General features: G+C 37.3%; 1 protein-coding gene across 12 annotated transcripts in view; it reads right to left on the bottom strand.

Annotated features, from left to right (window-relative positions):
* Mbnl3 (muscleblind like splicing regulator 3) overlaps nt 1–12,735 on the bottom strand; it is a 118,353-nt gene that overhangs the window by 88,717 nt on the left and 16,901 nt on the right. The window contains exon 1 of one of the 12 annotated variants that reach the window (XM_060375607.1): nt 8,720–9,187. The exons of 10 other annotated variants lie outside the window; for them this stretch is intronic. Coding sequence is in view for 1 of the 2 variants with exons in the window: in XM_060375613.1 (XP_060231596.1) it covers nt 8,720–8,740 (21 nt within the window). In the remaining variant the exon portion in view is untranslated. Of the gene's footprint in view, nt 1–8,719; nt 9,188–12,735 lie in introns of those variants that run through there. One more of the 12 variants, XM_060375613.1, reaches the window with a different exon arrangement.

Below are 12,735 nucleotides of genomic sequence, written 5' to 3'. Positions count from 1 at the left end.
TCTTATGCATATCTAGCAAATGTGTTTGAAAATGTGTCACACAATGGCCTTAAAAATCACAATCAACAGCACATGTGGTCTGGAAATCTGGTATCCAGCTGGAGAGGGGAAGAATAATAGCCTTTGGGCCTAGTAAATATCTTTCTTAGTAACAAAATTTATGGACCCCAAAATAGCCATCCAAACCAAACTGAACACTTTGAACCAAACTTTGGGAATTATTAAAAAAATCTATAAAGTTATAATATTACAACTAGGTTGTCAGTACCTTCAAAAACACAACTCTTTTGTTGCTAACCAGTTAAAGTTCTATATTAAAACCCAGAATATGTAGATCATTCAGAGAGGGAAAAATAAAAGAAGATTGTAACACTTGAGAAAAATCTAAGTAAGAACCTTCAAAGAAAGCAGGGACTTGAAAATAAAAGTCAAGGTGCTGGAAGGATAGGTCTGTGGTTAAGAGCACTGGCTCATTTCTAGAGAACACAGCACCTACACGGCAACTCAAAATCATCTTTGGGTCAGTCCCACGGGATTCAATGCCATCTCTGGACTTTGCAGGTATTACACACATGTGCTCCACAGACATGCCTGTAGACAAAACACCCGTACACATTAAATAAATAAAAAGTTTACAATGCATACAAAGAAAACATAGCTCAAAGGGAACGTTGAAATTGACCCAGTTAGAGAGTCTGTACACTAAGTGTCAACAAGTCAGAACAAGCTTGTAAGATTACAAGGTATCTTTTCAAAAACATACAGGAAGACGTGAATGTGGGAAAAGGCATTTAGATGAAGGAACCGGTTTGACAGGGGTGGAAAGTGAGATTAATTTAAAAGTATTTTATATATGTATGAAAATGTCAAAGAAAAAAAGACTGCTTTAAAAAAATTCACAGAATATGCCATAAATAAAATCAGAGTAATCAGGAAGGACAAAAGGAATAAGCAGGGCTTAAATGAAATACTAAATAAGATTCTATTTACATTGATGTGGAGGTGAGGGGAATTTTGAACAAAGCAGATAAAAACCCATACTAAAGCTACCATGCTGAATTCATGATTTTATAATAGTATATACAGCATTACAGGGGAGGGGAGGCAATTAAGGTTAACATTACATAGCATCTATATCACTAAGTACTGAATGAGAGCTAAGTGATTAAATTTGACAGTTATACAACATATACATGAAAGGAACAAAAAAGTCTAGAACAGTATAATCCCACAAAAGATCAAAAAGGGCTAGGGATGACAGCACATAGCTTTACTCTAGCACTAGGGAGGCAGAGGCAGCTGGATTTTGTGAGTTCTACGTAATCTAGGTCAAAGAGACTACCCGGCCAGCCAAGGCTACATAGCAAGACCTTTTCTCAAGAAAGGAAAGAAAGAAAGAAAGAAAGAAAGAAAGAAAGAAAGAGAGAGAGAGAGAGAGAGAGAGAGAGAGAGAGAGAGAGAGAGAAAGAAAGAAAGAAAGAAAGAAAGAAAGAAAGAAAGAAAGAAAGAAAGAAAGAAAGAAAGAAAGAAAAAAGAAAACCAGAGCTTCTTGGCAAATACAAACTTCAACTTACACTGACAAAGTTTGGGATTGCCCCCCCCAAGTCCTAATGTGGATGTTATTATTATATGTACTACCAATTGTTTGTTCCACTAAAAATAGTCAAGCTAAAAGCGACAAAGCTTTCAAATTAGTAATGGCTGCAACATGACTATCCAGTATCTTTTTTTTTTTTTTTTAAACATCAGCAAGACATTTTTTGGGTAAATTGGAAGATTTGTAGTGTTAGACGGACTAGTGAAAATCAACTTTCACTCAAGTTTACAATCTCTTCTTTAATATACTTAAATCTAATCATATGTAATCTAGAATGAAGTTTTAATAATTACATGACAATTATTTTTAAATCATTCCCAATAAAACACAAATTCCATATGAAAATCATTCATCTTTAGTTGATTTTCACACAGGTGTGTGTGTGTGTGTGTGTGTGTGTGTTATCATGTTTGCTAAAATCAAATAAGACCATTTGGTAAGGGATGAGGATTTGAATAATTCTAGAGTAGAATCAATACTCAAAGACAAGTTCTAGTTTGTAGGCTGTAAACAAGCAAATGAAGGTCATTAAGTCATTTGGACTAGATGACTAGTAACCAATTGTTGGATTCATCTAAAGAGTACTTATTCGCAATTAATTTTTATTTTATTCTCTAAACAAACACTTAGGAGCAACACATAACCAGATGTTGAGTATACAAACATGGAAAAGCCATAGCCCCTCATTTATCCCAGCTTTCAATATGAGATAAATGTGTATTTAAACACATTTTCAAAGAAAACCTCAGTGAGTAAAATACATAATTTCAAGAACTCCAAAGCTGTAAACTTCCCTTTTTAAAAAGAATATGTTTAAACCTAAAAGCTTACTGATGATTAGGCTCAATCATACTATTATTAGGAACTGCCTCATTCTTTACCCACAGATTGTCTCATTATCTTTTAAGCTCCAGTTCTCTCTTCAATAAACATCCATGGGACTTCCTTGGTTATCAGTTTCCTCTCTCAAGGAATGCTTCCAAAACCTTCATTGTATGAATGTTTTCCACCTGCTACAACTTCTCCCTCCAATACTCCTGCATACACTACTGTGTGGCTTCCACCGTCACCATTTCATACAAACTGCCCAGATTCAGGAACTGCAGCCAAGAATGACACTAATTTGATTTCAATTTTGCAAAGTTTAGAAATGTACCTAAAATTTGCAAATACGATAACATCCTGACACAATTAAATAACTGGTTAATACTAAATATAATGGTTCCTAAATAATAAAGTAGCAATATGTATTACCTGTTGATTACTTATCAAAATAAGACTTCAAAATGCCAGTTGATGCTACTTATAAAAACCACACAATTTCCTGTGTTTATTTTTCAAATACTAAGTACTACATACAAATTTATATTTTGAGGCCAGGTTGAATTACAGAATATACTTCCCCCCAAAAAGAGAAACTCTACTCATTTGTCTAGAGTCTGATTTCACAACTCTAGTAAGCAAAAGAAACCAAAAGATGCACAAAACACTCGCCGAAAAAGACTTCTCTACTGAGTCATAATTGTAGTTTTATTTCTATGAGCACCTTCACAGCAGGGTAGTCTCTTGTCAGACACTTAGCAGATTCTCAATGCACCCTTTCACCTCTTGCTAAGTGAGGAAACAAAGGTCCAAAAAGAGAAGAAAGCCCAATATTGTGTATTACATATAATAAGCTTTAGAATAATGTCGCTTTGGCCAACTGTTGGGCAGAGTGCATGGAATCTTATGTAAGAAGTAGGAAATAGTAAGAGCCGGAGAGGATGGGAACCACACAAGGAGAGCAACAGAAGCAGAAAATTTGAACACAGGGAACTTCCCAGAGATTCATACTCCAACCAAGGACTAATCATAGAGATAACCTAGAACCCCTGCACAGATGTAGCCCATGACAGTTCAGTGTCCAAGTGGGTTGCATAGTAATGGGAAGAGGGACTGCCTCTGACATAAACTGATTGGCCTGCTCTTTGATCACCTCCCCCTGAGGGGAGAGCAGCCTTACCAGGCCACAAAAGATGACAATGCCGCCACTCCTGATGTGATCTGATAGAATAAGATCAGAAGGAAGGAGAAGAGGACCTCCCCCATCAGTGGATTTGGGGAGGGGCATGCGTGAAGAAAGGGAAGGGAGAGTGGGATCGGGAGGGGAAAAGGGAGGGGCTTATGGGGGGATACAAAGTGAATAAAGTGTAATTAATAAAAAAATTAAAAAATTAAATAAAAAAGAATAATGTGGCTTGGATTTGAACATCAGTCAATATGTTTGATAAGAATCTCAGCAGAAAAAAAAACATGACAGATTTGTAAATCCATGACATAAAGCAGGTGCTCAATAAACCCAGCATTCCAGTTAGTGACATCAAACTGGCATATAGGTGGATTGGTAGGAATTTATTTATTTATTTATTTATTTATTTATTTATTTTTTATCAGTTACATTTTATTAACTCTGTATCCCAGTCGTGTCCCGATCCCTCATTCCCTCCCAGTCCCTCCCTCCCTCCCTCATCTCCACCGTGCCCCTTTCCAAGTCCACTGATAGGGGGGACCTCCTTCCCATTCATCTGATCCTGTTTTATCAGGTATCTTCAGGACTGGCTGCAAAGCCCTCCTCTGTGGCCTAACAGGACTGCTCCTCCCTTCGGGGGTGGGGAGACCAAAGAGCCAGTCATTGAGTTCCTGTTAGAAATAGTCCCTGTTCCCCTCACTTTGGGAAACCAATTGGTTACTGAGCTACCACAGGCTACATCTGAGTGGAGGTTCTAGGTTATATCCATACATGGTCCTTGGTTGAATGTCAGTCTCAGAAAAGACCCTGTGCCCAGATATATTTGGTCCTTGTGGAGCTCCTATCCTTTCCCCATCAGACTAACTCCCCTTCTTTCTTATGATTCCCTGTACTCTGCCAAAGGTTTGGTCATGAGTCTTTGCTTTGAAAACACTGCTAGTTAGAGTCTTTCAGATGCGCTCAGTAGACTCCTGACATACGTTCAATGCACATCCCATCTGCCTTTCTAAACGAGGATTGATCATCTTACCCCAGGTCCTCTTTCTTGTTTATCTTTTTTAAGTGTATAGATTTCATTATGTTTATCATATCTTATAGGTCTATATAAGTGAGTATATCCCATGTTTGTCTTTCTCCTTCTGGGATATTTCACTCAGAATGATCCTTTCTAGATCCCGATTGGTAGGAATTTAAAGAAAACAAAAATTTGGTATTTTAGACTTTACTCTCACCAAAGTGAACATTCGAATATTCAGTCTGAGAGTACCTAAATGGAAAAAAGTAAACAGGTACTCTTGGGACATAGCACAGAGCTGATGTGATGTAACAGCATCCTTTGAGACACAAGAAAAAACTTACCCAGATCTTAGCAATGCCAATTCATTAAATCTGGTGGAGTTCTACATAGTCAAAGTAAATGTATGATACTTCCAGGGGCATAAAATGAATAAACAATGGCATAACTTTTACCAGGCTTTTAGAATATCTTTTACAGATTCTTAAAAAGGGAAGATTAGTTTTAAAATAAATAATGACTAAAAATGAAAACTTTAGGTATCTGGGTATTTGTTAATGAGAACAAAAGAGAACATTTAAATGTCTCTGTTGTTTTTTTTAATACATAAAAGGATTCTCAGCATAGCATAGTAATTACAATTAAGCTTTAAGAAACAGAAGCCTCATTCATAACACCAGCTCTTCTTTACTAATTCAAAGATCCAAGTTACAAAAACAATCTATGTTTTGATTTCTTCATCCATAATGTAGTATCTTTTTAATTAAATTTTTATTTTTTGTATTAATTACAGTTTATTTACTTTGTATCCCAACTGTAGCCCCCTCTATCATTCCCTCCAAACCCAACTTCCCTCCCTCATGTCATCCCATGCTCCTCTCCAAGTCCACTGATAGGGAAAGTCCTCTTCCCCTTCCATGTGACCCTAGCTTATCAGGTCTCATCAGGACTGGCAACATTGTCCTCCTCTGTGGCCTGGCAAGGCTGCTCCCCCATTGGGGGGGAGGGGATGGTCAAAGAGGAAGCCACTGAGTTCATGTCAGAGACCATCCCTGTTCCCCTTACAAGGAAACCCACTTGGAGACTGAGCTGCAATGGGCTACATCTGAGCAGGGGTTCTAGGTTGTATCCATGAATGGTCCTTAGTTGGAGTATCAGTCTCAGAGAAGACCTCTGTGTCCAGATACTTTTATTCTGTTGTTCTCCTTGAGGAGCTCCTGTCCTCTCAAAATCTTACTATCTCCCCCTTTCATAAGATTCCTTGCACTGAAAACAGGAAACAGGAGAGTAGCCTACCACACAGGGCCTCTGAAAGACTCTACCCATCAGTGTATAAATGCATATGCTGAGACTCATAATGTTGTATCTTTAGTAGTACCTCTTTCACAAGGTTGTTTCATAGACTGATAATGTGCTAACATTACAATGCATTTACACCAGTGTCTCATGAAACTTAAACATTAGGTATTTTTTTTAAAGGTTTATACATTTTATTATAAAAACTTACAAATAAGAAATATCACATACCAAAATTAACCAGACTCAAAGTGTATACATCCCAACAAACCTCCTTCCATAAATGGTTTAAACATCTATGCTGAAGCTGTGAAGCTTTACATAGCTTCATACACTTTTGGTCACTATTGAATATATATTTATGCACTTATCTACTACCAAAACCAATAAAAATCCATAACTGACCTAGAACTAGAGAGACAATTAGGTTTATATCCTGTTTTATTACTGGTGTCCATTTCTTACTGTCAGTCCTTTCTCACTCGCTAATAGCCTGTCTTGTTCTCTATTCTCCATGTTATGTGAACCCACATATTCTGTTTACATATACACATATATATTTTATTGGCTATGTTACACACATAAGAGAGAACACGAAGTGTTTTTTTGTTTTTTTGTTTGTTTTTTTTTTGTCTGTGAGATTGTGCACCCTCAATATTATACATCCTAAATCCATCCATGTTCCTGGAAATTCTGTGAGTACCTTTTTCTTTCTTTTTCTTTTTTAATTTTTATTTATTTTTATTAATTACACTTTATTCACTTTGTATCCCAGTGTAGCCCCCTTTCCAGTCCCCTCCTAATCCCACCCTCCCTCCTTCTTCTTCTCCTATGCCTCTCCCCCAGTCCAATAATAGCAGAGGTCCTCCTCCCCTTCCATCTGACCCTAGTCTATCAGGTCTTACCAGGACTGATTTTATTGTCTTCATCTATGGCCTGGTAAACCTGCTCTCCCCTCAGGTGGAGGAGATCAAAGAGCCAGCCACTGAGTTCATGTCAGAGACAGTCCCTGTTCCTATTACTGGGGCATTCTCTTGGACATTGAGCTGCCATGGGCTATATCTGTGCAGGGGTTCTAGGTTATCTCCACGAATGGTCCTTGGTTAGAGTATCAGTCTCACAAAAGACCTCTGTGCCCAGAGTTTGGGGTTCTGTTGCTCTCCTTGTGGAGCTCCTGTCCCTTCCAGGTCTTTCTATCTCCCCCTTCTTTCATAAGATTCTCTGCACTCTGCCTAAAGTTTGGCTATGAGTATCAGCATATGTTTTGATACCCTGCTGGGTAGAGTCTTTCAGAGACCCTCTATGGTAGGCTCCTGTCCTGTTCCCTGTTTTCTCCCTCTTCCAACGTCCAGTCCGTTTGCCTTTCTGAATGAAGATTGAGTATCTTATCCTCCTTCTTGGTTAGCTTCCTTAGGTGTACATATTTTAGTATGTTTATCCTATATTATATGTCTACTATCCACTTATGAGTGAGTATATACCATGTGTGTCTTTCTGCTTCTGGGATACCTCACTCAGGAGATTACCTTTTTTTTTAAGAGCTGATTAGCATTTTCTCTCTCTCCTCTCTCTCTCTCTCTCTTTATCTTCATTATCCACTCATCTGTTGATGGACAATTAGTTTGATTCTAATTCTTTGCGATACTGAATAAAGCAGCAATGAACATGGAGTACATAGTTATGTAGTTTTCTGGGTATAGCTGGATTTTATCATAGTTCTATTTTTTTTTGAGAAATCTCAAACTGATTTTACACTGGCTGTATTAATTTGCACCCCTATCAACAGTGAATAAAAGCCCCCCACATTATCTACAATATTTATTGTGATATGTTGATGATAGCCATTCTGACTGTAATGAGGTGATATCTCAAAGTTTTAATTTGCATTTCCATAATGGCTAGGGATACTGAACAACTTTTAAAATTTTTAGTCCTTTTCTTTCTTTTTTATGAAAATTCTATTATTTCATTTGCCCACTTATAGACTGACAGTTTCACTTCCTTGAAATTTGGTTTCTGCAATTCTTTGTAAATACTGGGTGTTAGCCCCTTCTTTGAAGTATAGTTGATTTTCTCCCATCCTGTTGACTGACTGTTGAACTATTTTGCTACATTGTCTACTCCCTCCCACCATTGGGATTCTGCCACTTTAGATAGGAAGCTGGACCAGAAACATCAAAATCATCATCACACAAAAGCAAGATGCCAGTGGTCACTGATATTTACTTTGTTTATGTGTTTGGACAAGGCTTGGGGATGGTACATGAGGCCTTACATATTGCTACACAAAGTCTCTACTGGTAAAACATATCTCCAGATCTACAATATTTTTTTATTAGAGTATCAGAGAGGAAATGTGTTGTTAACTCATATATTATGTCCTTCGTATTGTTTTGTTGTTTTTGTTTGTTTGCTGGATTTTTGCTTTAGGGTAACAAAAATGTCCAAATAACAATACAAAACATCCTCCTTCCTTAATGAATTATAATCTACTAAGGAAATTACAAACACTTAGAAATTTGTTGAGATGGCTCTGGATTTCACTGCTTTACAAACCACAAACTTCTAGAAACATACAATGACAAGCTATGCCATATTTGAATATTCTCTTCTCCAAAGGTAATATTCCTTGTAAATTGCAAAGACTGTATCCGTGCTAACAAAAGAAATAATCCCTGCAAGGTTCTTGTTTACTTTAACATGAATGGGAAAGTTGTATCTATGAAGATCTCCTAAATTCAAAGCACTGCATTGACAGCAGCAAGTCCAGAAAATGAGTAAATGAAAAATACAAAGAACAGACCTCCACATTTCCACTGTACATAAGAGTCGATGATTTTTCTTGGAAGGTTCAGTCATGAACACAAGACCTGAAGTGAAGATGCATTTCCCCACAGAGACAACAGCATTCCAGAGGACACATGACTATGCTAGTAATTAAAAAAAAAAATCCCAATAAGTGGCAGAGTCAGGTCAAGAACTCAACAATTCAAGTTGTATACTTTTTTTTTAACCATGGGGAAAGCTTTAAACCCAACCTCATCTCCTTTCCAAGTATGTTTCCTCCACCCCTGTCGCTTCTCTTTGTCTCACAAGCCCAGTTTTTAGGGCACGACAATACATATGGTCATAGAGCTAAAACCACTGTCTTCACTTAAAAATCAATTTATTTACTTCAACAGGATGCTGATACATAGACTTTCAATTTGTCATATTTAGAGTAATGATATACTTTTACAAAGCAAACTATAATACAAGGAGCCTGTTAGGGAAGTCAACAAATTATATTATTTGATGTAAATTACTTCTGTCAATCCAAGCATCCAAGTCCAAAAGAAAGCTACAGATAGAACAGGTGATGAAAGTTAGTAACTAGTTAAAAAGAAACCAGAGACACAATGGGATTTCCAGAGAACAAGGAAAGGCATAACAGACATCCACAGGAGTATATTATAGGACTAAAATCAGCACAGGTGGGCATACTTGAGTACATGAGTAAGAGTGACCCCATTTGTGTGCGTGCACTCATGTGCATATGTGTGGATATGGTGGTGGGAGAGAAGGAATGGCTGGAATCTTAATATCTGTTGGCAGAGAAGTAGATAAGAATATTGAGACATGATATTAAATACATGACACAGTAACTATATATATAAAATGTGCCATAAACTAACGTTTCATCTAAAATTGGGAATCAATCATTTAGGACAATTAGAACCAGTGAGAAAATAATTCACTAGTATAGGAGAAGCGAGTACTATAAGCAAAAAAAATGTAGGGAACTTGTATGTAGGCATATTGAACATAGGTGTATTGTTCAGGAATTTTGTTTTCTTTTGGTCTGGGTTTGTTACACTGGTCATTGTGCATGCAAGACAAGTGTTATACCATTGACTCAACAGCCCTAGATCAAGCTTCCAGGCTTGTGAATACACAAAGTATTTTAGGTAAAAAGAAAAGATAACTTCTAACTAAACAAACAAAAAGGATCAGGTAGAAATGATTATACAGAAATATTATTTTTAATGATAAATTATTTTTTCATAATATACCAATCTATTTTTTACCTAGTTAATTATGTATGCTTCTAACTTTAAGAGCCAATTAATTTTCAGAGAAAGAACAAATGTGAATCACTTGTATACTTTAAATAAAATATCTAAATCAGCAAAATCAGAAACAAAAATGAGGGCATAATGACAGACAGTGAGAAAGCAAAACAATCATTAGGTCTTACTTCAAAAGCCTTTACACTACAAAATTTGAAAATCTAAATGAAATGGACAATTTTCTTGATTCCATTTAGCAAAGCTGAATCACAATCTTGTAAATAAATTAAATAGTCCTATATCCCCTCAAAAATTAGAAGTTGTCATCAAAAGTCTCCCATCCAAAAAATGCCCAGGACCAGATGGTTTCAGCACAGAATTCTACCAGAACTACAAAGAAGAGCTAACACCAATACTGTTCAAAATATTCCACAAAATAGAAACAGAAGGAACATTCCTAAACTCATTCTATGAAGGCACAGTCACCTTGATGCCTAAACCCTACAAAGATCAAACAAAGAAAGACAATTTCAGGCTAATCTCCCTTACGAACATTGATGCAAAAATACTCACCAAAATACTAGCAAACTGAATCCAAGAACACATCAAAGATATCATCCACTATGACCAAGTAGGCTTCATCCCAGATATGCAGGATTGGTTCAATATACAGAAATCTATCAATGTAATCCACCATATTAACAAACTGAAAAAAAAAATCACATTATCATCTCCTTAGATACTGAAAAAGCATTTGATACGATCCAACACTCGTTCATGTTTAAAGTCTTGGAGAGATCAGGGATACAAGGAACTTAGCAAACACAGTAAGGAAATGTACATCAAGCCTATAGCCAACATCAAACTAAATGGAGAGAAATTTAAATCAATCCCACTGAAAGCAGGGACAAGGCAAGGGTCCTAATCTCTTCAACATAGTTCTTGAAGTCCTGCTAGAGCAATAAGACAACTAAAGGAGATCAAGGGGATTCAAATTGGAAAGAAAGAAGTCAAAGAATCAGTATTTGCAGATGATATGATACTAACATGGAAGACTGCAAAATTCTTCCAGGGAACTCCTTCAGCTGATAAACACCTTCAGAAAATTGGCTGGATACAAAATTAACTCAAAAATATCAGGATCCCTCCTGTATACAAAAGACAAAAGGGCTGAGAAAGAAATTAAGGAAAGAACACCCTTCGCAATAACCACAAAAGACCTTGGTGTAACTCTAACCAAGCAATTCAAAGACTTGTATAAGTGCGAGGCTAAGCACTGCACTCAGGGTCAGCCGCTTTCGACCCAAAGAAGAGCAAGTCTGATTGCATGCGGGTTGATGCCCCAGGTCCCGCCTCTGAGAAAAAGGTATTGGACAGGTCTGATGCTCTTTGGGTGGATGACACCTAAATGAACATCGGTACAAAGTCCCAATTTATTTCTAATATCAGAGATCAGACCTCTACTCTTGCCTGATGCGTCTAAAACAAAAAGGGGGAACTGTAGAGAGCTGCGTAATGCCGCGCCTTAAAGATGGAGCTGGTTTCCGCCTTCCACCTTCCCGATGGTGAGTGCTCTCTGTCACAAACAACTCCACATTTGGCTAAGGCTGAGGATCTGGCTTGCTTCCATGTATGTGGACCTATCTGCATTGCCCACGTGGCACGCTGGGGATGGCTACCCAGAGGCTATTTAAGCTGTGGGCTGGCTTTCCCCAGGGTCCGATGATTGTTCAAGGTTCCTGAATAAACTACATTGAAAAAATAAATAAATAAATAAACTTCAAGTCTCTGGAGAAAGATACAGAAGAAGATATCAGAGGAGGGAAAGATCTCCCATGCTCATGGTTTTAGAGGATTAACATAGTGAATAATGGCCATATTAGCAAAAGCAATGTACACATTCAATGCAATTCCCATCAAATTACCAAACGAATTCGTTACAGACCTTGAAAAAAACCTCTCAACTTCATATGGAATAACAAGAAACCCAGAATAGCTAAAACAATTCTCTACAATAAGAGATATCTCCATCCTTTTGGAGGTATCTTCATCCCTGATCTCAGGCTATACGATAGAGCAATAGCAGTTAAAATGACATGGTACTGGTATAGGAACAGACTGGTGGGTCAATGGAACTGAATAGAAGACCCAGAAATAAACCCACACACCTATGGACACCTGATTTCTGACAAAGATGCCAAAACCATACAATGGAAAAAGGATAGCATCTTCAACAAATGGTGCTGGTCTAACTAGATGTCTACATGTAGAAAAACACATAGATCCATACTTATCACCCTGCACAAAACTAAAGTCCAACTGGATCATAAAAACCATGAACATAAAAACCAGACATACTAAACCTGTTAGAAGAAAAAGTGGGGAAGAGCCTTGACCTCACTTGTACAAGAGACAACTTCCTGAACAGAACACGAACAGCACAGGCTCTAAGATCAACAATCAATAAATGGGACATAATGAAACTGAAAAGCTTCTGTAAAGCAAAGGACACCGTCATCAGAACAAAACAACAGCCTACAGACTGGGAAAGGATCTTCACCAACCCTATATCTGACAAAGAGCTAAGATCCAGAAAATATACAGAACTCAAGAAGTTAAACAGCAACAAATCAAGTAGCCCAATTAAAAACTGGGGTACAAAGCTAAACAGAGGTTTTCAGTAGAAGAATATCAAATGGCAGAGAGACACTTAAAGAAATACTCAGCATCATTAGTCATCAGGCAACTGCAAATCAAAAGGACCCTGAGA

This window comes from Meriones unguiculatus, chromosome X (assembly GCF_030254825.1).
Source record: "Meriones unguiculatus strain TT.TT164.6M chromosome X, Bangor_MerUng_6.1, whole genome shotgun sequence".
Classification (NCBI taxonomy): Eukaryota; Metazoa; Chordata; class Mammalia; order Rodentia; family Muridae; genus Meriones; species Meriones unguiculatus.
Note: the sequence above shows the minus strand (reverse complement) of the source record. Positions and strands in the feature narration are given on the sequence as shown.